Genomic DNA, 25,741 nt, shown 5'->3' on the forward strand with positions numbered 1-25,741 from the left:
GGATAAACAATGAAAGTGACTGAACTTCACAAAACATTGGCTGCGGGTTAAATTGAGAAATGAAGAAAATTATGAGTTTGGAAAAATAGGGAAGAATCTCAAGCTCAGCTGTCAATCTGGGATGCTTGGCTAAAGAATAAAACCTCAGCTGGACTTGAAGTCACATATTAAAAATCCTCAAAAACAAAACAAACAAAAAGACATGGATTCAAATCCTAAATTTGCCACTTATGAGATATGTGCCTAAATATATTACCTCTCTCTGGGCCTCTCCTTATGTCTAAAGCAGAATTTTAAAGGGTTATGAGATCATGGTATATTAGCAAGCTTCAAACTTTTATGAGCATCAGAATCATCTGGGAAGCTGGCTACAATGTAAATTCTTAGAAGTGTTAGTCGCTCAGTCATGTCCAACTCTTTGCAACCCCATGGACAGTAGCTCTCCAGGCTTCTCTGTCCACGGAATTCTCCAGGCAAGAATACTGGAGTGGGTTGCCATTCCCTTCTCCAGGGGATCTTCCTGACCCTGGGTGTCACACATTGCAGGCAGATTCTTTACCATTTGAGCTGAATATGTTACCTCTTTCTAGGCCTCCGCTTTTGTCTTTAGTAGGATTTTAGAGAATTATAAGAGTACCTAAGAGCACCTAGTATATCAGCAAGCTTCAACTTTATGAGAATCAGGATCATCTGGGCATCTGGCTACACTTAAAATTCTTAGGCTGCCAGAATTTCTGATTCAGTAATTCCAGTGATGGGGCTGGGGATCAGCGCTTATTAGAGTATTAGTGATTCCAGTGTTGTGTGAAGTTTTTCCTGAACAGGTATCGGATAAGTCCCCATGGATAAGTCCCTATAAGACACTGCTATGGGGCAGTGGATGGTAAGGGATAACTGAAGTAGAGCACCTGTAAGCTCTTGGTAAATGTCAACTTTGAGAAGACATTAGTACTAGTTCAGATGGGGGAGTATTTTGCTCCAGGTTACACAGTAGGTAGGAGCAGGCAAAAAGCTTTTTCCAATGGACCAGAATGATTTCCTGTTTATCAACTTTTCTCAGAGCTTAGTTGGAACAATGTGAGAGACTGAGTAAGGATGTAGGTCAAACTATCATGTATTGTCAAATAAAGGGATGAAAAGCAGTGCTGTGCAATGGGCAGGCTATGCTAAAAAAAACTGGGGTCTTTGCTCGTAAATTGCTGTGTGTCCTTGGACTTGTCACTCCTTTCTGGGTATCAGTTTTGTCATTTATAAAATAAAAGGATCCTTCAATATTCTTTCAAGGGTTCAACTATTCTTGTTATACCATAGCTGTAGAACCTGTCTGGGAGGAACAGCTCCTTGCTCCTTTTGAAATGGAATGCATCTTTCACTCTGTGAAGTTTTTCCTGAACAGGCATCAGAACATGACACCTCTCTCCTCTGAGATGTAGTGGGATGCATCGTCTATGACATGTTCTATTCATTCTGAAATTACCTTGTACAATTTGGAGGAATATTATACAGGCAGTTGACTCTCCCAGCAGACTAAGAGGGATGGTGCTTGTGAGCCCTTTTATGGTCCACATCACATCACAGTTACTGCTATCCAACACTTAGTCTCAGCCAGCCAAGCATTTTCCATGTACTTCCATAATCCTTAAAACTATCTTCTGAGGGTAGAACTGCCAAATCCAACTTACAATTGAGGAAACCGAGGCTCAGACTGCTTTCCCTTGATCACAGAGTTAGTAAGGGACAGTTCTGGGGCTTGAACTCAGAACTGTCTCAAATCCAAAATCAAGTATAAGTGACTAAGCTAGGTCTGCCCATGCTCTTCACCATTAGGCTACCCTCCAGGAGTAGAACCTGGCAAAGTACTTGCTGAATGATCAACACATTTGTGATGTTCTTTCCAAATCTGTCTTACTTATGAGAAGCTGAAAGTTATCTTGCAGCTGCCTACAATGACAGGAGCAGAGTGTAGCTGAAAGCCATGGCTTTGACTTCGGGGGATCAACATTTGAAAGTGCTGAACCAAAATCAATCCTGTGGTCCTGGGCTGAGGATGGGCCAGGGAAATTTGCAATGCTCTAAAGCAGCATTCACTGTTGAGGACTGCTTACTTCAGTGCACTCTCAGGGGTTAGCAGGCTTGGCCTCCACAACTCAGAGGTGCTTCCCTCCCTGTAGGGAGTCAAGGCAAGCATCCTGTGACTCACTGGAGAAAGCCAGCAATGGTGCCCTTGAAGCCAGTCCAGCTCCCAGACACTTTCTGCAGCAGAAGCTAGTGGAAATGTTGAGAGGCAAAGAGACAGCTTGTTTATTGCTGGGGGAGTTTTCAAAATGATGTCAGGGTCCATTTTGGTTATGTCTCCCCAGGTGCTCTTTGCCAAAATTAAACAAGCATCAAGCAATCCTGCAAACCTCTTCTCAGAAGAGGCTATAAAATATTCCTAATTTCTTTAGGAACACAGGGTTGCTGGAGGTACTGCAGTTTTGTTTGTTTTCCCTAACAAAATAATTTAACATTAATAGAGATATGGTTAATAAGAATTTAATGCCAGTGCTTGATTCCCCATGCTACCCATGGAACACTCAGTTTTCTTTCTCTTTCTCAACAGCTTATAATCTTTCCAATGTTTTCTTAGTAATAGTTGTATTCATGGTACTAGGATTGTTACTTTATTTCCTAGAATCTGAGATTTCTATCAACTGAACATTTATTGATGGGTATTTATAAATCAGAAAAGAAATTAAATACCTATAGTATCATACCAACTTGGGGTGCTTTAATAAGTGAATCTGCTTTAAAAACTGAAAACTAGTGCATGCTGCTCTGGAAAGACTTTTAATAACACTGCAAAGTGGGCTTGATTTCCAGCACTGATATAACAACAAGGTAACATAATGGTGTCCTATTTTCAAATTCTAGAATGGAACAGAGAACTCAAAGAGCTAAAGTATTACTGTGCAATGTGAAAAGTTACAAAGTGTTACATATGAACTTTTTATGCTATTGATTAAGTCTTGGTTAGTAGAGAAGGCAATGGCACCCCACTCCAGTACTTTTGCCTGGAAAATCCCATGGACAGAGGAGCCTGGTAGGCTGCAGTCCATGGGGTCGCTAAGAGTCGGACACGACTGAGCGACTTCACTTTCCCTTTTCACTTTCATGCATTGGAGAAGGAAATGGCAACCCACTCCAATGTTCTTGCCTGGAGAATCCCAGGGACGGGGGAACCTGGTGGGCTGCCGTCTATGGGGTCGCACAGAGTCGAACCCGACTGAAGCGACTTAGCAGCAGCAGCAGCAGCAGTGGTGACCTGGGCATTCTGATAGAGTAAGTATTCTCCAAAATTTAATTCCTTGGGAATGATTCTCACTCTAGGAAATGCTTAATTGAAGGAAATAAGTCATAGTAAGCGTCTGCATCCTTGCAGGTCAGGAGATGACCAGGTTCACTGAGTCAGAAGGAATTCACAGGGAAACTCACCTTGCAGTAGCAAAGAACATGACAGGAAGACTCGAGGGGCTTTGGTCCTGACAATTTTTCACTGATGATGACTTTTCTCATCTACAGAATGGGGATTATATCTAGCCTCTGTGCTTCTGCTGATTTTTGAGATAATTAAATGAGGTACCCCAGGAAGCACATTGAAAAAGCATAAATACTCCACTGAGGCACATGATCATCATCTAATGGATCTGCCTCATTGGTTATTTACTTTTGTGAAAAGGTGAAAGTGTTAGTCGCTTAATTGTGTCTGACTCTTTGAGACCTCATGGACTGAAGCCCACCAGGCTCCTCTGTCCATGGAATTCTCCAGGCCAGAATACTGGAGTGGGTTGCCATTCCCTTCTCCAGGGAATCTTCCCAACCCAGGGATCAAATCTGGGTTTCCTGCATTGCAGGAAGATTCTTTACCATGTGAACCACTTCCACTATTTAATTTACATCCTAATTAATTCAATATAAGAAATATACCTTTTTAGATGAGTAATTTCTAGAACAGGAGCTGGATATAAAGTACTTTTAGTTGTTCCTAATCCAAGAAAGTTATTTTATAATATTTCTCCTTATAAACATTTTTCACATTGTTTTCAAAAGGAAACTTGTTTTAAAGACAATGGTTTTTAACCACAGAGCCTGATATGTACTCTGTGTAAGTATCTGTAAATTTTAAATTAGTAAGCAATTGCTTGTGGCAAAATAAATGATAATAGGTTTAACTGGAAGCCAGCTATGGAACTAATGAATTTCAGGCCAGAATATTCCAGAAACATTCTGAAACTATACTATTTTTAAGGTGGAGGAGAACTTGGAGACTACACCTTTATTTTATAAGACTGGTGACTTCTCTGATACTACAAATATGGCTTCAGTGTCAGAGGTGAAACTTGAATACTGAGTTTCCTGAGGTTCAGTCCACTGTATTGTTAGAAAATTACTATTTTTTGATAGGGAGCTATATTTGCAGGAAGCTATGAACATTGTTGCTACAGGTACATCCAAGCCTGGAAAAAATATCTGAGATCTCTAACTGTGTCACTGGAATCTTGAATTTCTGGTGACAGCATCGATGAGAAAGCAGGACAGCATGGGCTTGGATGCTCCCAGAACAATTACTAAGCAGTCCAGGCCCTCCTCTTTCGGTCTTTCTTCTCTCTCTTTTCCTTTCTGACAGCAATTGTTATTAGAATATAAAGAATAACCATTAGAAATGAGCATGTGTTATTTATATGTAATTACCTTGAGTTAATCTGATTAAGTAATATAGGAAGCATTGGGAAAAGCAGGAAATGTGTGTGGTATGTGTGTATATATATGTGTGTGTGTGTATATGTATATATCGATGTGGAAGGTATGGGGAGCTTGTCTGCATGTGAGAGAGAGAATATCATAAAGGATTATAGGAGATTATAGGATCATATTGGCAAATCAGATAAGAATATGTATACATACACATATATAAATTTTCTTAAATTTAAAAAGTAATATATACTCATTGTAACAGTTTAAACAATATAGAAAGATATAAAGTGAAAGAAAGTATTCCTACTAGCCTATATCCTCCAAATGTAGCCACTACAAAAACAGAAAGCAAAATCAAAATAATGCAGTAATGATTGTGTTACTTGTGTTGTACTTGAGACCTTAGATACAGCTACAAGTTAGAGGAAAGGGTGGGTTAGTTAAATGGTACTATATTTAAACATCCCCCAATGGTCATCAGTTGTCACTGCTATTTATTAAATAACTCAAATGTATCCAAGATGTGAAATGATACTATTATGAAGAACTTTATTATATTTCTAACTCATCTTCTTACTCTTTATTTAGCCAGCACTGACTCAGTGCTATACTACATTCATCACTGTGGTTTTTCAATTTATTTAAATTTCTAGTAGAGCTATTCTTTTCTATTTTTCACTTTCCTGAGGCTTCCTATATATCTTTCTTTCAAACAAACTTTAGAATTGCTGTTTCAAATTTCAAAAACAAACCATTAAAAAAACAAAACCCAAAAACGAAGCCCATTGAGATTACACTACACTCAGAATATTTTAGAAAGAACAGATTCCTTTAAAATGCTACCTTAAAAAAAAATCAGTTATTTTTAAATAAAGTTTTCTTTCCTTAAATACATTTTGGGGAAAGGGTTCTGTTTTTCCTTTCTATTTATATTTTAATTATTATTTATACACTCTTTATATAGAAAAGCTATGGAAATGTTTCTAACTTTTCATATGATTTCTAAAGGTATTTCTCAGGTCTCTTGGATTTTGCTTGACTAATTTTTTTTGTTTTTTTTTGCTAAGGGTAAAATTATTTTTCCTTCTTTTCTAAATTTTTTTCTCTCATGTAATTTCACTGGCTAATAATTTTGAAAAAGTTAAATAATGGTGGTGATGGTGAGATTCACTTCTTGTCTCTGCCTTTACTATCCCACGTTTAGATAAGAGGTAAGAGATAGAGCCTTTGGTTAAATAGATAGATAGAGAAACCATAGCAGGGAAGCAGTCATTACTCCCCAATTTCCTAAAGGATTCTATGTTTATAATCAAGAATGAATTGTTATTGTTGTTGTTTAGTCACTAAGTTGTGGCCAACTTTTGCGATCCCTTGAACTGCAGCCCGCCACAGCTCCCCAGTCCATGGAACGCCCCAGGCAAGAATACTGGAGTGGGTTGCTATTTCCTCCTCCAACCAAGAATGAATACTGACTTCAATAGATACCTTTGAAACCTTTTGGTATCTACTAAAAGGATGAAAATCTTGTCACCTCTTCAATTTATTAATATGGTAAATACATTTTTATTTTGAAGTTGTACTATGTGGTTATTTTGTTTAGCTTGCTTTTTGTATTCTCTGGATTCAATGTGAAAAGTTAATTTAAGAATTATTATTTTCCCCCACTGATGTTCATTAGTGAAGTGGATGCACAGTTGCCTTTATGTACTTTTGTTCTTTTTTACATAGGTTTTGGCATCTTATTGATGTTATACCACTCTCTAAATCATTTGCAAGTTTTTTGTTTTTTTTTTTCCTGCTAGGATCTACTAGAGTTTAATACCCATGGAGGTATTTGCTTTTGAAAATTTGACAGGACTGATTGATGAAACTTTCTAGGACAGTTGACCTTTTGCAATGTGAGTTATGTTTTTCTGTCCATTATCTTAGTTTTATCTTTGGTAATTAATCTGTTTTTGTTTTCTCTTTCTCCTAGGCTCAGTTTGATCATTTATAATTTCTAAGGATATCATATATTTTAACCATGTTTTCTAACATTCACATAATTTTCTTTTAATTGCATCTTTTTATATGATTATCATGCTTTTAAAAAAAAATTTCTATTGTGATATATCCATATTGGTTCCCTATTGGCTTCTTTAATAAGCTCTTCCTTGGTCAATTACTTCCTGATTGTACTTAACTTTTTAAATAGTAACTGACTTACTTGTAAATTATTTAATTTTCTAATTTGTTAATTTACAGTATAAATTATTTCTTTCTTCTTTAAGATATTTGGTTGATATTTTAACTTCTTGAATTACATATGTCTACTTTCTAAAATTAGTTACTAGAGATTTATTTGAAACTACAACTTTCTATTAACTATTTTAGCCACATCCCTTAGAATTAACTCTGTAATATTTTAAGCTGCCATTATTTTCCAAATGTTCTGCAAATTAATTTTTATTGTATCTTTGATACATGAAAGTGAAAGTTGCTCAATCATGTCTGACTCTTTGCAACTCCATGGACTGTGACCCCATGGAATGCTCCAGGCCAGAATACTGGAGTGGGTAGCCTTTTCCTTAGCTGTATAAAAATAAGTTTATACAACTAATTAACTTTATTAAATATACTACTTAGGTAATGTTTCTGTCATTTTTGTCTCTTTACTTTCAATCATTCAAATTTATTTGGATGCTATTTCAATTTTAGTTTTATGAATTATATATGAGTTATAAACCAATGATTATATCTTTGATTTTGATTACAATAATTATATTTCTCAATCAATATTTTTTAACTTCAAATCATCCTTACATAGTAACAATATTCAATCTTCATTTTTTTTAGATTTATATTTACTTCATTTGTTTTTGTCTGAGTTTACTTATTATATTTCTCCATAAATAGTTTTTTATTGGGTTTAGTTCTTGATTTAAGAATCTTATTCTTTTAATATGTGAGTTGATATATGTTTTAGTTATAATAGTTAAGACAATGGTCTTAATTCATTCATCTTAATTTCTACTCTACATTTTTTTTAAGTTGTCCTTATCCTTATTCTGATGTCTAGCTTTACATACATTATCTGTATCTTTTTTTCAGTGAAATATAGTTGACATGTGTATGCTCAGTCGTTCAATTGTGTCTGACTCTTTGTGATCCCATGGACTGTAACCTGCTAGGCTCCTCTGTCCATGGGATTATCCCACAGGGAATACTGGAGTGGGTTGCCATTTCCTCCTTCAAGGGATCTTCCCAACCCAGGGATTGAATTTGTATCTCTTGTGTCTCCTACTTTGCCAGGTGGATTCTTTACCACGGCACCACCTGCATAATGTTTTGCTAGTTCCAGATGCCCTACATAATGATTTGATGTTTGTTTCCATTATGAAATTATCACCACAATAAGGCTAATGACCATCTGCCCCTACAAAGGTATTACGTTATCATTGACCAATATCCTTTATGATGTCTGTACCCTCCCTATTTATTATATAAATCAAAGTCTGTACCTCTTAATCCTCTTCAGCTATTCTGTCCATAGAGTACAGACACCCCTCCCCCTCTGACAAATAGCTGTTTAATCTTATATCTATGGGTATATTTTCATATTATTTGTTCATTTGTTTTTTGAATTCCACAAGTAAGATCATGTGGTATTTGTCTTTATCTGTCAGACTCATTTTACTTGGCACAATGCCCTTTATATCCATCCATGTTGTCATAAATGACAATATTTCATTTTTCATGGATCAGCAATATTCTACTCTATACACCACATCTTTTTCTATTTGTCTTTTGATGGGCACTTAGGTTGACTTCATATTTAACTAGAAAATAATGTTGCTCTGCATCTCTCTTTTGTTTATTTCTACCTGATTTTCTAAGGTTTTATAAGATGAATTATCAGTTCTTGATTCTTCTTCGTCCATAATGGCTCAGATTTCATGCTTTAGTGTAACACCAAAAGTTCTTAGAAATGGAAAGGTCAATTCCTCACCATTCTTACTCAACATTTTGACTTATGTTTCGGGGGGAAGTTAGTCTTTAACCAAACATCTCAGATGACCCTAAGGTAGTGTATGGTAGACCCTTTAAAAAACATAGTTGTGTAAGTTATCTATGTTAATTTAAAAGATATTCTTAACCTTCAAATCCTTGATTCATAAACTATAAAAATAAAATGCAAATATTGAGTCCTTGCTATGAATTAGAAAACAAATATTCTCTCTATCATTGTCACACCTATCCTGATTTATATTTTTAATATATTTTCTGTATCTAATTTTTTAAAAATATTTCAGTTATCTTTTATTTCTAACTTAAATTTTGGAGTCATAGAGTTTTAGTTATACATGCTACCTTCAGTTCTACATACTAGCATATACTAACTTTTTCTATTCTAAAGTTCTTTATTTTGACTATCTTCTGTTGGGAGCCAGATTTTTAAAATTACGCCATAATATTTTTCTTTGGTTGTTCCCTTAGATTTTGCATACTAAGGATAGATTGTCCTTCTTTTGCCTTGAAATAATACCAATAATGAAAGGGAAAGTCGCTCAGTTGTGTCCAACTTCTTGTGACCCCACAGACTTTACAGTCCATGGAATTCTCTGTTATATTTTCTCCCCCTCCAAACTCTGTAACATTTTTTCCATTGTCTTATAAAATTTAATATTGCTGTAGAGTAGTTTCAGATTTATTTTCCCTTCCTCATAGGTCATTCACTTTTTCTGATTGAAAGTTTAAGTAATTTTAAAGGAACATAATAAAGTGGCAATGGTATTATATAATTTTTATCTCAGAACTCAGTATATCCTTTATGCCTAATGATTAATTTCATTACTGGTATGTATAAACATAATGTATAGCATAGTAGTTAGAATGTATCCTTTGGTCATAATTTCTGTTCAACCATTTCTTAGTCATCCAACCTTAAGAAGATTAATTACACTCTCCAGGCCTCTGTTCACCATCTATAAAATTATAACAACTGCAACATAGGGTGGGCTTCCCTGGTGGCTCAGAGGTTAAAGTGTCTGCCTGCAATGTGGGAGACCTGGGTTCCATCCCTGGGTTGGGAAGATCCCCCGGTGAAGGAAATGGCAACCCACTCCAGTATTCTTGCCTGGAGAATCCCATGGGTGGAGGAGCCTGGTGGGCTACAGTCCACGGGGTCGCAAAGAGTCAGACACGACTGAGCAACTTCACTTTCACTTTTCACAACATAGGGTAATAATGACTTATGTCATAACAAGATATGTAGAGTGTCTAAGCAGACACATGGCATTCAAGAAATATTAATCATCATCATTATAATCAGTTAATGATGTCAGATTTAAATATTTTTTCTATTTTCTTTTTGTTTCATCCTATATTTCACAAAAACCACAGTTCTGTATGCTTACTCTGCTGTACCTGTCCTGTATATTTATTGTTTTCTCTAAGTGGTTTTTATCTGTATTTCTCTTTTTTTCTTTTTCTGTATTTGACATGGTTTTCTATAGCCTGAACTTTGTGGTATTGCCTTGATGTTTTTGCCATACTGATTTTCTTTCTTAGAATTTTAGATTTAATTAGTGTCTAAGAAAATTGTTTATACTTGGCCTTTTGTTTCATATTCTCTTTCTTTTTTAAAAAATTTTTATTTTATTTAACTTTACAATATTGTATTGGTTTTGCCATATATCAAAATGAATCTGCCACAGGTATACATGTGTTCCCCATCTTGAACCCTCCTCCCTCTTTCAATTTTTCCAAGAAAAACACTTTTAAATTAAAGTGTTAATATATCCTGAAGTATTTTTTCCCATAAAGAGTCATTATTTTTTGCATGCTGAGTTCCTCTGTCTCCACCAATGAGTGAGAGACAGAGAAAGAGAGACAGAGGGAGAGAAATATGTCGTCTGAGAGCTTTCCTGTATAGCTGCCATGCTGCTTCTTTGTTTAGATGCTTTATTTTGAGACAGACTTTTTCTATAGGCTTTTCCTACTATTGGCTCTCCTTATGCATTTCTGTCTCTCTGCAGAGTTTCAATTGTAGTTGGGTACTGATTATTTTGCTTTTCCATTGCCATGTTATCCTCTATGGCTTTTGGACACAGAAAACCACATGGGTTTTGGATTCTTATATCTCAACTTCTCTAACACTTTTTACAACAGAAAACAGAGATCAGTTTTCTATTTTTTCATCATTTTAAGGACTAGGTGGTGTGTGTGTGTGTATGCACATGTGTGTGTACCGCCACACTCTCATAGTAGGTATATAAACCACAGTAGAACGTTTCTAGGGAACAATTTGAAACATACATCACAATTTTAAGGCATATGCTTTTAGACTCAGAAATTTCACTTTAAGAAATGTATTAGAAATCAATGGTGTACAAACATGTCAGCAACGGAGCACTTATTTGAGTTGTTTACAATCGAAAACTACTTAGAAACCATGCACGTCTAACAACAGGTGCTCGTTGTATAAATCCTGGTACATTCAAGGAAATAGTTTGTGGTTATTAGAAATGCTGTATACTTAAAGACACAAAAAAGGTACGTAGAAAATAGCATACATTCAATAGTAGAGCATAATTATTTATATAAAAGTATGTCACTAAATGAAAAAAGGGCGATGTTAACAAGGTGTCAACCCTGCTGGTTTTCATAGCCTTCTGCATATTTTTTTAAAAAAGCATGGCCAAGAATTAGTTTTATAATCATAAAACAGTAATAGATCTAACAAAATAAAAATTAGGAAAGATATACACTGCTACCATCCCCAGAACAGTGACTATTTATAGAGTGCTCTATGCCTGGTACTGTATAAGACCTCAACAAATTATCCTCTCAGTGGTCCCATGAAGCAAAAATTAGTGTTTCAGCTTTCAGCTGAGGAACATGAGGGATAGAAAGGTTAAACAAGTGAAATATTACTCAGCTCATAAAAGACCATGCCTGACTGTGAACCCAGTTCAGTCTAACAGCTACCATCATCCAGGTGCACCCTCCTAACTCTAAGGATTGTCAAATACATTTTAACACTTTTTCAGGTGAAAGGTTTAATAGCTCAATATTTAAACTTTTGAATATTGACCCTTATTTCATACTCTAAACATGAACTTAAAAGAGAATTCAAAGGACAGAGTAAACACATACCCAACAAAAAAAAACCATAAATGCAGAAGATATTAAGATTCATATTTCAATGTAAATCATTCCTTTTAACATACTGTTTTATGAATTAGAAAGAGTCCTTGACACATGAGGGTCCACGTCATAGCATCAGAGAGTATCATTAACTCTTTCAAGCCATCAGTTGAAAAGAGCACCAAAGAGGCACATTTTCCTTCAAATATTCTCATAATCTGAGGCGATTCCTGAATTTTCATGTAACTTTAACCCAGTGTAAATCAAAGACGAATCATGAAGTATACTCTGATTCTGATTTTGAAAAATACAGTATTTTTCAACCATTTTCATTATAAGCCCAAACTCTGTCAGACATGTTTCTACATGATTAGCATTCTGCCTACAATACTGCCCAATCAAATCAGTCTACTTCCACTTCCACAATAGTGGCTTCGGTTAAAAACAAGAACAGCAGCAACACCACAGCCTAAGGGAATAGGCATAGTAGGGGATTAGAACTAAAATAGTTGAGTAATGAAGTTTCAAACATCTCTTCTTCTGGAATCTACCTGATACCCTTTATCAGACTCTTTGCTATGTATAACACACCAAGTAACAAAGTTTAAAAAGCAACTTAAAATAGCAAAGCAAACTAGCAATTTAAGAGGTTAACCATACCTGTCTCCCACCAGAAAGGCAGTAACAATGAGGAATCAAGGAATTTGGGGTTAGAGGCACAAAACTAAGGAAGAATATGATACTTCAAGATATAGTAATGACAACTCATCTGGCATCAAGTCCTCATAGGAAAGATTTACAGATTCAGTACCATTTGTGGCCTCACGGAGAAATAGAAGAAAACTGAGAGACACATAGGCGATGATAATCTGGAATGGTGACTATTATCATCCCCCTTTCCCTCCTCCAATTGGGATGGCAAGGTGAACGACAATTTGCCAATTAAGACGTGTAAACATGTCAGGATTCAGAAACCAAACTCCAAGTTTTAGCCCTCAGTGGACTTTCTTTGGAGTTCATTTAAGTCAAGAGCATTGACAAAAAACAATCTCAATTACTGCCTCTTTTCTATCATTATAGCAACACTGGGCCTGCTGAGATAATACTTATTTATAAAATATAAATACTAATAAAGAAATAAGGACTTGATGCAAACATAACATTCTCAGACACAAATGAATAATCTAGGACAGAAAAATATAGGTTCCTGAATTCTGAGCCAACCTAGGGAGGGACTATAATTTTCCACCTATTCCAACAACCAGAAGAAACACAACAAGAAAACTAAGAAAGGCCGGGGCATATAATGACACTCCATGTTCTCAATACAAATGAAAAGGAGCTCTCAAAACATGATCCATCTGGTTTCTTTCTTTAGCACAACAATAATGTCTGAATGGAACACTGCAGTTTAGATTCATCATAACTACATTAAAAAAAACCAAAAACCCAAGAAAATCCCATTAGGGTCCCATGAAAACGTTTAACACATCCCCACGTCTCTATGGATACAAGTCCATAGGTTATCTGTAAAAACTCCCATACATTATTTTAACGGGAACAGCTAAACAAATTGGCTCCAACAGAAATACAAATAAATGGATTAAAAACTCGCTATCTAACCGTATAGAGAGAGAAATCGTAATTGGTAGTCCGTCTAGTTGGGGAGAGGTTTCCAGTTGGGTCCCACAGGGATCGATATTGGGTCCCATTTTGTTTAATATCTTTATAAAAAATCTGGAAGACAAAGTAGAGAATGTGCTAATTAAGTCGACTGATGCCACTAGATTAGGATTGGTGGTTAAAGTAAATTGGATATAGATAAATGCTACTGGCCTTTAGAAAGACCGACCTTAACAGAAACTAGGACTTCTAGTTATATCTTTTTAACGTTATCACTTAAAAATCTAATTCCAAACATTATAAATAGATAAATTTAAAAGAGCTTAGGTTCAATGAAAAAGACAACTTAGAGACTCATAAAACCCATGAATGCAGAATGAAGGATGTCCCCCCAATAGAGATATTCTCAGCCCAGCTTTATTTGGAAAACTGGTGGCTGTGGGTTTCTCAATACAATAAGGACACTGCAGGCAATTCACATATCCAAGAATAATGGTACTGAAAAGATGAAGTAACTACATTCTCAAAAATATATGTATCTAGTTATTGGCAGAAAAATAAACAAGAAAACAACATAAAGCTTAAAAGAAAAAAAGAGCTAAAACCTGGAGGCATAAACAAGAAAAGTGGGTGAAATTATCAACAGAAAATTCTACAAGCACACACACAGACACACACAAAATAGAAGAATGCAAGGTGTAACAGGAGGACTTTCCTAACATTTGAAAAAGATACTGCATTTTTTTTTAAACTACTTCTAAAGATGCTTGGGAAAAATATTCAGTAGAACTCTTACTAGTTTGAGGTTTGTTTTTTAAAATCTTAGTATTTTACAATTTAATTTGTCACATGGAGACAACTGTGAAAGTAATAGTGATTGTCAGTTATGGATTCTTGTGTATAGACAGAAAGGTTTATTTTAGGTGATGTTAACTGAACTGAAAATATGGATAATGTGGAATCGACTTTTAAATTTTATTGGATAAGGACTGGAAAACCTAGATGGCCTCAGAATCTTGTTAACTCTGCTATGCTACCTCGGATATTTCACTTTCCTTAAGAGCCTTAGTTTTTGCATCAGTTTAAACACAAGGCTAAGGATTGTTCTAAGAGCTGCAGATACTCTTGTTAAAATAAGACCTTACATGAAGCTTATACAGAGATTAGAAAACTGGAAGTACAATTTTGAGCACCAGTGAGTGGGCTCCCACCTGGCTAGGCTTCCCATTTTCATCCCCCTCTGACATCAGGACACAGAATAGTTTAAAAATCACTTTAGATTATCTGACATGCTGCCTCTGTCTCTTAAAAAACTATCTAAAGAACCTGTAAAAGTGAATCCTTCTCCTCATGACTGATTTCTCCAGAGCATCCAACAATACTTAGTTGATTATATGTGCCTGAGCTTTAAAAAAAAAAAAATGACTGTAGAATTACAGTTGAAAAGAAGGAACATTCTTGGTAAGAATGAAAATAGCATTATTCATAATGCCAAAAAGAAAGACAGTATTGTGCAATCAGAGTCCTCTGTGGGTCTCCTCTAACCTTCCATGCTGGGCTAAGGAAAAAAAAAAAAAGGAGTCTGGTATTAGATAGTTACCTTTTAAAATCTAATCAAATGGCTCTAAGTATTCTGGCCTAAGAAATAGCTGATACAGTTTTTGGTTGGTCTGTTACAGATTTTATAGCTAGTGTCTGTTGAAAAATGATTTCTTTGCTTTGATTTTAAAATTTCCAATGTGAAACATTCCTCTAGATGATACTCTTGTTTTAGAGATGGGATTGCATCCTACATATCAGAGCATGTAAAATGCAGAGGCAAGTACCACCAATAGGACTGGAGACTGAAAATTTTATTATTAAAATAATCATGCTTATAATTTTATTAATATTCATCAGTTACATAGTGCCAATCATATTCTGAGAACTATGCTATTCTCTCTACATTTTATCATAACTTCATAATAACTTCTGAATAAGGACAACTCCATTTTACAGATGAGAAAACTGAAGGGTCAGAGAGGGTTTTTGGCCTATTATCATATAACTATTAAATGGTAAATGTCAAATCTGACTCCAAAATATTTGTTCAGAACTTTGTGCTAAATGGTAACTTCTGAAACCATGATGTTATGCATGCTGATTGAGAAAGCAGAGAAACAACTCATACAATTTATGCTAAAGAGTTTTAAGAACAGGGCAAGCATCTTATATTTTTCTCAAGTTGGAAACCAGAGGATTGGACTAGCACAGGGTTTTTCAACCTCAGAAAGACTGACATTTTGGGTTGGATAATTGTCATGCGGAGGCTGTCCCATGCAGTATTCGATGTTCAGTAGCACACCTGGCTTCTACCCACTAGATACCAGTGATAATCCCCTCCTCATGGTTCTAACCATCGAAACCTCTACAGACATTGTCAATACTCTTCCAGGGGCAAAACTGCCTGTGATTTGAGAACCACTGCACTAGAAGAACTCTGATATCTTTTTTGTTCTCTCACATTCTCTGCTCTGAATTGCAAATCCAACATTAGCCAAGAGGATGGGTTCTGCATCACTATGGGGTACCTGCCCATTGAACCATTCCCTGCCTCCATCTTGTACACTGAATTTAAAACTGTCTGAAGCTCTCCAGGTTCAGTTTGCAACAAAACTGCCGCTCTCTGGTACTTAAATGTATCATTTAAATGCAAATTGATAAGTAAAAAATAGGGTCGATGAAAGTAAAAAGAGATCAGATGTAATCTTAAGTTAGCTTTGCATTAGGCAATTGATTGAGTCTCATTTCAAACTGCAGTCCTATGAGATAGTTTTATTTATTTATTCATTTTCTCTTCTTTACTAAAGCTACTCTTATCAGGAAAATCATAAAGTGGATTTAAAAAGCATTCTCTCATTTGATAGCCTGAGAGGGCCATAATGCTACCTTGGAATCTATTAACAGATCCCGATAACTGAAATCGAGAGCATTTAAAAGGGATTGACAACTTCCTAGACCCTGTGGTTTACTGACTTATAAGGGCCACACTTAAAATTTGCATTATTATGAATATCATCTCCTGGAAAAGGAATGCCTTTGATTTACAGAATAGTCCAAAATCAAATATCCGACCTATGGATATATGGAAAATATCAGTGAGTCAGAAATTTTCACGGATTTGCTCCAAATAAAATTCAATGGCAGAGATGATTTATGGTATGCTATCCTTGGAATTAAATTGAAGTTAGAAATATTAAAATGTCAATTAAATAATTATTGGATGGTTAACAATTCCAGATGGCTTAAAAGTATTACCATTTTCTTAGTTCCATCACTATGAGCTATTTATCAAATCCACATTACGTACTACTTTATAAACACTATTTATGGGATATATTAAAATAAGATCTTGTTTTTCTCATATATTTTGAAGGGTCTAAATTTGGACTCAGGGAAAGCATGTGCATAAATATTCTGCTCAGTGCAGAAAGTTACCAGTGCAGGAAGCCAGGTGAAGTATTTTTGAAGTATAGACAGGTAGATCTATTGGAACTGCTATCAATAGGCTCAAAATGGAAATTCTAAATATTGAATGCAAATTAGAATAATATTAGGATAATTTTAAAAATTATGATGCTTAGGCATACCCCAGGACAACCAAATCAGAATTTCCAGGGAAGAAACCTAAGCTTCAGTAATTTTTAATACTTTCCTTGTCATTTGACTGGGCACCCAAGATTGAGAACGATTGCTTTAAAAAATAGTTGGATTTAAAACCGTATGGAAATTGTTTTTTGACTATGCTTGACTTAAGCAACATGGTGGCCTCTTGTATGCAAATGCTTCAAGGATTTTAGGTGGTAATGTGAAAGGCATTAACTAATTATCTGTCACCTAGAAGGTTATTCTTTTTTTCCCTTCCACTTCTCTTTCTATCCATCTGATGACTTCACAAACGAAGTGCCAGTTTGTTGCTGGTGAGTCTTTAACACAAGTCTGTACTTGCTTATTTCTCTTTTAAATCAAAGAGAATGCAGAGCTCAGGCCCATAGCCTCTATGTAATATAACCTAGAATTAATAGTGTAGTTTCATTTAAGATTATCTTCCAGCAAGTAACACTGATATAACTGATATGAAATTTCCTTTATAAATAAATTTAGATAAAATGAGTTAATTTAGATAAACATAAAGTAAATAATACTACACATTCTGCTCATAAATGGAAAAAGTCACAAAAGTGGTCTCAGATGACCGCAGTTTGGGCCACCCTAGTGTTAAGGTAAAGGGCATCTAAATGTGTCATAAATTTGGGCCCTAATTATGTCTCCATCACAAATGATGTCTTCCCTGGGCTTTAGTTTTCTCATTTGTTAACAAGACCATGAACCTATATGGCAGGCATTCTTCTATGACTTTAAGAAGCAAGGAGGGCTTGCCCTTTGAACCTACCTTGTTGACATCCAGGCGCATCTTCTCATTGTTGGCACTGGCAGCCTTTTCAGCTGCTTTCTTTTGGCGTTGAGGTCCCCTCCCAAAAAAGATGTAGTTGACCAAAGCATATTCCAGAAGGGCCATGAAAACAAAGACAAAGCACCCCATCAGGTACATGTCAATGGCCTTCACATAAGGGATCTTAGGGAGAGTCTCCCGGAGGTGGGTATTGATAGTGGTCATTGTTAGCACAGTTGTAATTCCTGCAAAAATGAGACAGAATAATAATGTTTGTATTTGCTTGCTGATTTCATCATAGCTGGAAAGGTTAACTATACTCTTTTACTTTTTCACATATCCCACACAATATATGAGTGAGTGGGTGAAAGTCACTCAGTCAAGTCTGACTCTTTGCAACCCCATGGACTATATAGTCCATGGAATTCTCAAGGCCAGAATACCTGAGTGGGTAGCCTTTCTCTTCTCCAGGGGATCTTCCCAACCCAGGAATCAAATCCAGGTCTCCCGCATTGCAGGTGGATTCTTTACCAGCTGAGCCACAAGGGAAGCCCAAGAATACTGGAGTGGGTAGCCTATCCCTTCTCCAGCAGATCTTCCTGACCCAGGAATCAAACCGGTGTCTCCTGCATTGCAGGCGGATTCTTTACCAGGTGAGCTATGAGGGAAGCACATGATATACACTGGGCAATTATTATATATCAGCCCTGTGATAGGCCTAGGAAATATGCATAAATCATTAATTTATACTAAACATTAATCATTGGGGACATTTTCTTTAATCATAGCTTTATGGTTATAGTTATGTATCTAGTGTGGGACTTGGAAATGCGAATTAAATGCTATGCAGACATGTGTGTAAGACAGGAGTTGAGAAAACAGAGTGGATCATAATTTAGCTCATGATGTGGCAGGGGAACGATCAGGAAATCCCACCTTTGGAGCTGAGTCCTGGAGAATGAGTGGGAGTTACCCAGGCAACCAAAACCTGGAGATCAAAAGTGATAGTAGATCTAAGGGCACTGGTAGTGGAGAGAATTTTTTTAGGGAGGTGCTTTGTGGGGATGAAAGTACACAGCCCATCAAAAGAATCTCAAGAAATTCATTGTGGGTACATTAAAGGATATGATGGGAAGAAGGATAAGAAAAGTGGAGATTAAGTAAGGCCCGAATAATGGAAAGCCACATACAGAGAGCTTAATGCAGAGCTTGAACTTAAAATTGAAGGCAACATGGAGCCACTGACCAGCTTCAACCAGATAGGCATTAGGGACAAACTGTGTTTAGACAATCGCTCTGGCACCAGAGTGGAGCACAGACGGGAAGCATACAAGACAGGAAATAGAATACCAGCTTAGTCTTTCAGAATAAGAAAGTAATGAAGGGGAAATAAAATAATTGTGTGTGTGTATTTGTGTGTGTTTAGTTGCTCAATCATGACCAGCTCTCTGCAGTTGCATGGACTCTAGCCCACCAGGCTCCTCTGGCCATGGAATTTTCCAGGCAAGAACACTGGAGTGGGTTGCCAGTTCCTACTCCAGTGGATCTTCCTGACCTAGGGATCGAACCTGCGTCTCTTTCATCTCCTGCATTGGCACGTGGATTCTTTACCACTAGCGCCATCTGGGAAGCCCCCAAATAATAGTAATAGTACTGAAATCAATGAATGCATATTGAAATCAATGAATAGATGCTATGAACAAATGATGGCAAAAATATGGAAACTAGAGGTGGAAAGTAACAGGAAGCAGGTCTATAGCCTTCGTGTTTTGGGGTTGGGAATGTAGGCACATAATGCACAGATTAATACTACAGAAGTATCACACAATGCTTTATGGGAAATGCCATACTAGCTCAGGTTATAATTTTTTGCCCAGCTGAGGGAGCATCTTCAATAGTGGGGAGTAGTTTCCCTCAAAGCTATAGCTGGAGGGACAGAGAAATGCTGGATAAAAGCACTGGGAGTTCAAAGTCCTGAGGTTTGATAAGGTCCAGCTTTGTAGCAAAACAGTAATATGAAAATAGGAGTCAGAAGTCAAGATCACACAGATGTGAAGTTGTAGAGTCAACATCTGAACTGGGATCTCTCTAATTCCAAAACCTGTGTGTCCTTAACACACTACCCAATGACACAGCCCAATGTTAATTTTCAATTCTATTATTTTTTTAGGAACATATGTTTTCTGATTTAATTTTGTCTAATAAGATCAATCATACTTTTTGTCTTGTTTGTCTACATGTTCATGAAATAGACACAGAAAAAATAAATTTGAGCATCTGATTCTGAGCATGGCCAGAAAACCATGGTTATATTTTAGATCTAGGTGTTTTATAGTTCTCATATCTTTTCTGTATTAGTTAGTTTGATACATTTTCCAATTTCACTTTTCATTATTTCATCTAGAGCTTATCTTGTATGACATGACTATTACATGTGTATTATAAAACTGACAATACTGATTTCACTACTTATCTAAATCTTATGTTAAGGTGTTTCTGACCTAGTATTAAACTGCTCACATAAAAGACATTTTAAACATTTCTTTAAAAAGTAAATAACTTACTTACTATTCCTATAATAGGCATAAAAATGAAAAGAGACTTTTATTTTGGAATAACAGGATATTTGCAAGTTCCATTCATTACTGTGTCCAGCAAATATTTACTGAACACCATTCACCGTGTGAGACACTACAGATACAATTGGAGCAAAATTAGGTATGGGCCTTCTCCCAAGGTATCTTCAATACTATGAAGAAAAAGGATATCACAAACCAAATAAATATAAATTATAACTGTCGTTCGTGTCCAAGGGTGTTCTACAGTATTTTAGGAGACTATATCACAGGGGACTTGATTCAGTCTAAGAGGTCATCAATTCTCCTTCCATCCTAGAACCACCAAAATCTAATCTCAATCCAGCGGTCAAAGTTATTCCTTTATAGGTGAAATCATGTCATTTTGCTCAGTGACTAATTTCACTCAGAATAAAAGTAAAGACGTTATGATGGCTCCTGGACCACTTCAACATCTTTTAGTTCCCTCTGCCTGACGTCTGTACGCAGAAATTCAATCTGCACCCACCTACTGGTCACCTTGCTCACCTCTTTGGCCTGTTTCTACCTGGGGGCCTTTTCATCTCGCTGAAATAGACTCATTTAGACATTGATGTGACTCGATCTTCTTCAAGTCTTTGTCCATTGGCAATTACTGAATGAAGTTTACCCCGATGATGCTAAACTGTCCCCCAGTATGCCCTCCCCTTCTTTTGCTTACTTCTTATGTTTACTATATTATGTAATTTGCATGTTATATGCAAAATAAATTTACTTTTTACCTTTTTATGTTAGAACATAATTTCCAGAAGGGCACTGGTTTTATCTCCATTGCCTTGTATGTATGACACATAGTAGGTATACAAAAAATGTTGTTGAAGGAATAAATAAATGACTTTGCTAAGGAAATACTGATTTAATTGAGATTTACTGGTGGAGCAGTTAACAACTTTATATTTTATAAGGATTAGTCAGGACTTAATAAAGATCATGTAAACGGTGATAAATTTACTATATCTTGAGTTAGCAACATAAAAATGTGCATGAACTGTAATTTATTCTCTTCCTCTGATATTACAATGGAAAAACATCAGAGCATAAGATGAGTGATGCCATGGATGATTCCCCAATGTTCCTACACTTTGTTGTCTCCTGCCCCGTGTTGTGCTATTCCAAAGCCTTAATCAACCTTTAGAATTCTTTCCGATCACTGATTTGTTACACATTGCATTTCTTTGTTTCTTACTCAGAAAAAAAAGATGGAAGATAGGTCTTTTCAGGTAAGAAAACACAGATAAAAACTGGACAATTACCAAGCAGTATTACATGAACTATGCTTCAATAAAAATATAAAGCTGATGCGACTAATTTCATTACTGACAGTTATATAGTTAACTAATTTTGACATGAAAGAGTTTTAATTAGTGTTCAATTGATTTAAACGCTGAATCAGATCATCCAACGTCTCATATCCAAATTCTTGTAATGTGTGCAGTCAGGTCTCGTCACGCATCACAAACTTGAGGGTAAGGAAAAAGTACACCAGAGCATGAACACACACACAGGCACACGCTGCAGGCAGTCAGACCCATGCCTACCTAATGCCACTCTTGCAGCAGAAGCATCGTAATTAATCCAGAAGGAGACCCAGGAAAGGATAGTGATCAAGATAGATGGCATATATGTCTGCAGGATAAAGTAACCAATGTTTCTCTTAAGCTTAAAGCTGAGGGATAACCTGGGATAGGAACCTAGAAAGACAATTTTAAAACATCATCATTATCAGTCAGTATTTATAGGATACTTTCCTTTAAAGACCCATAAACAGTTTCTATATCTTCCCTAAATTCAATTTTAGCTTCTGGTGAAGGGCACTTCCTTATACAAAAGTAGTTGAGCAAACAGGGCTTTTAATTAGCAAGACTTACTCAGTGTTGACTATATCCCACCCTCACCAGTAATTAAAATAATTCCAGCTCTTCCCTGCTCAGCCTCCTACACTGAATCAAAGGTTTACATTCTCTACGATTGTAATGATAAGACACTTTGAGACAGTCCCTTTGTTCCCCTTTTAATTGTTTCTCAGCAAGTCCATTCTGTACATTTTTATACATAAGAATAACGATGCACACTCTGACTGTAGCGTAAGACATCTCTTCAACAAGCCCCTGGATGCATGTTAAGGTGAGGATCAGTGGCAAGGCTTCAGTTGGTATAGCAACTCCCTGAAATTTTGTGATGCAGTATTTTATCTGATTTCATTGCGTCCATCAAAGTTACAAAGGGATTCCTGACCCACCAAAATATGGATGGAGAGTCACTTTTCCTGAGGAATATTTGTGGGGGATATAACTAAAGGATCAGATTCTTGAAACTGGGTCCTTTGATGGTGGGAATATAGGGAATTATATTTTAAACAAGATACGTAACAGAACATGGTCTTAAAACATAAAAAAGTCACACTGATAAACAGGGTGTGTACATGTAGGGCAGGGGAGAATATTCTTACTAATTGAAAGAAAGCCTTGTCTAGCCCTCATGGGCTGAAGCAAGTACGTTAATATTAAAGAAAAAATATTTTAAGTAGAAACTCATTTCCATAGTGTCTCAGGGGTTCAGAGGACCTCAAATCTAGGAAAAGTTTCTGTTGTTCTCTTTGCAAAGCTGGAGGCTATTTTGTATTCTTGGTTGAAGTAGTTTTCAGGGACAGGAAGTGCCTAAGTCCTTAGCAGAAGGACAATTCAAGATCTACAGTTATAGTACTACCTATTTCTGTGCTTGAGGAATTCATTTCAATAAGAAAAATAAAAGAGGTATATTCCTGAGGGCTTATTAATTTTCTTTTAATGAGTATGGAGAAAACTGCTGACTAAAACCAGCCTGACCTCAGTTCTGGAAGAGTAAGATGGTAAAGGCATCGAGACACTCTAAATATCTGGAAAATCTTTGAGCTTCGAACAGTAGGTAAGGCTACATAAGGAAAGTCCTGCCCTCTGAGAAAAATGTGAAATCCTCCTATCCTATTGTCTTTAGAGAACTTCACTGTGGTCAGACCTGTGCAAACTGTGACTTGGCTGTCCTCAGTGTGTTTCAAAGAATTATAATCAGTTCTGTGAGATGCATTATGCCAGGGGGACAGCTCTGACCCAGGTTGTTTCTGGGTCATTTCTCTCCATACGCCATCTCTAACCCTTATTCCCTCCTCTAGTATATGAGACACATTCGCTTTGCTGTGGGTACCTTCTTGAAAATAACTGGATGGGTTCCAAATGGGCCTGTTGGGGAACTGAGCATTTTCACAGACCTAAGTCTTCTAGAGTCCCCATTCTTTCCTGGGACCCAATCCTGATATAAATGAACTCTTCTGGCAAAATATGATAAAGCCCCTTTTCTCTTAACCATTTCCCCTGATACAAACCTGTGGAAAAAACAACCTTCTTGGTGATCAGTTTGTAATCTACAATAGAGAATTGTGGAAGCTCAATCTTGGTTACTCCTGTCACTGCGTTATCATCCCCACGCCAATAAAACTCAATGTCATCGGTTGTATATCCATCTGTAAAAGGAAACACATACACAGATACACAGGAGACAGACAAAATAGAAACAAAAACTGTTTAGAAGATGAACTATGTAAAGGATAATAGCTACAGCTAAAGGTTATTTTGTGTTAGGTATCATACCAAGCACTTTAAGTATATTACCACCTTTAATCCTCACAATAATCCCACTGTGGAAGAATAATTAGGCCCACATTACAGAAATAGGCTTAGAGAAATTAACAGCTTGTATTAAGTCTTGTAACTAGGAAGTGGTATCATTGGGACTTGAACCTAGGTTTATCTGGTTACGAATCTCATTCTCTCAAACATTATCATGTTATCACTTAGCCCTGGATGGTACTCTAAGAGAAGAAAAGAAGAGGAAAATCATTTATCAGTCAGCATTGAATAGTACTGAACCCTCTCCTGCCAATACAAAATATCTGGATTTCAAGTTGGAAAAGGAGTGATTATGAAGAAGTGAGCCACTAACTTTTTTAATATTCACAGACGTGATCTCTAAATTTGACTGTGTAGCATATCTAAATTCCAAAGAACTCCCTAAAAATTTACATCAACATTAATTCCAGGAGTTTTAAGAGCGTAAGTACAAATGAATAGTGTACACTGCAAAGGCACAGCACATTTAAGGGGTTTGGTTACATTCATCCAACAATTACTTATTGGACACCTACTATGCTTGTCAGTGCAGACTTGCTGTATAATAAAAACATTTTATTTATAAAATAATAAAAGGATAATGATCCTTTCAATACATGGGACAGAGTGGGGCAAACACACATTTACTAATTAATGAAAGTGAAAGTCTCTCAGTTGTGTCTGACTCTGTGACACAATGGACTATATAGTCCATGGAATTCTCCAGGCCAAATTACTGGAGTGGGCAGCCTTTCCCTTCTCCAGGGGATCTTCCCAACTCAGGGATCACACCCAGGTCTCCCTCATTGCAGGCAAATTCTTTATCAGCTGAATCCACAAGGGAAGCTAACTAATAACTAATTAGTAAGCATAAACATAACTGCAATGAATAGACACATTTTATATTGTAAACAATGATGTAGAGGGAAGCATGCAGTGAAATCCAGCAAATACCAATATTATACAAACTCATCAAGCCCCCATAAATCCCCCCTCAAAGCACACAGTATATTTGTTTATCACATTGATCTCTTCAAAGAACATCTGTATCCAGATAGCTGAATTTTTACAAGTCTAGGAGCTATAAGTGGAGAAGGCAATGGCACCCCACTCCAGTACTCTTGCCTGGAAAATCCCATGGAAGGAGGAGCCTGGTAGACTGCAGTCCATGGGGTCGCTAGGAGTCGGACATGACTGTATAACTTTCAAGTAGACAACCTGAGCAACTTCACTTTCGCTTTTCACTTTCATGCATTGGAGAAGGAAATGGCAAGCCACTCCAGTATTCTTGCCTGGAGAATCCCAGGGACGGGGGAGCCTGGTGGGTTGCCGTCTCTGGGATCACACAGAGTCGGATACAACTGAAGCGACTTAGCAGGAGCTATAAGTAAGTGAAAGTCACTCAGTTGTGTCCAACTCTTTGTGACCCCACGGACTGCACATCCATGGAATTCTCCAGGCCAGAATACTGGAGTGGGTAGCCTTTTCTTTCCCCAGGGGATCTTCTCAACCCAGGGATCACACCCAGATCTCCCGTATTGCAGGCAGATTCTTTACCAGCTGAGCCA

At 36.6% G+C, this 25,741-nt stretch overlaps 1 protein-coding gene across 2 annotated transcripts in view; it reads right to left on the minus strand.

Moving 5' to 3' along the window:
- The window catches only part of GABRB2 (gamma-aminobutyric acid type A receptor subunit beta2), a 288,802-nt gene that overhangs the window by 25,847 nt on the left and 237,214 nt on the right, over positions 1–25,741 (minus strand). The window contains exons 6-9 of one of the 2 annotated variants that reach the window (XM_061424252.1): positions 23,891–24,028; positions 22,071–22,223; positions 17,918–18,162; positions 13,486–13,599 (exon numbers count right to left, since the gene is read on the minus strand). In XM_061424252.1, coding sequence (XP_061280236.1) covers positions 13,486–13,599; positions 17,918–18,162; positions 22,071–22,223; positions 23,891–24,028 — 650 coding nt within the window. The remainder of the gene's footprint in view (positions 1–13,485; positions 13,600–17,917; positions 18,163–22,070; positions 22,224–23,890; positions 24,029–25,741) is intronic. The other variant, XM_061424253.1, reaches the window with a different exon arrangement.

The sequence above is a fragment of the Bos javanicus genome, chromosome 7, assembly GCF_032452875.1.
Source record: "Bos javanicus breed banteng chromosome 7, ARS-OSU_banteng_1.0, whole genome shotgun sequence".
Lineage (NCBI taxonomy): Eukaryota > Metazoa > Chordata > Mammalia > Artiodactyla > Bovidae > Bos > Bos javanicus.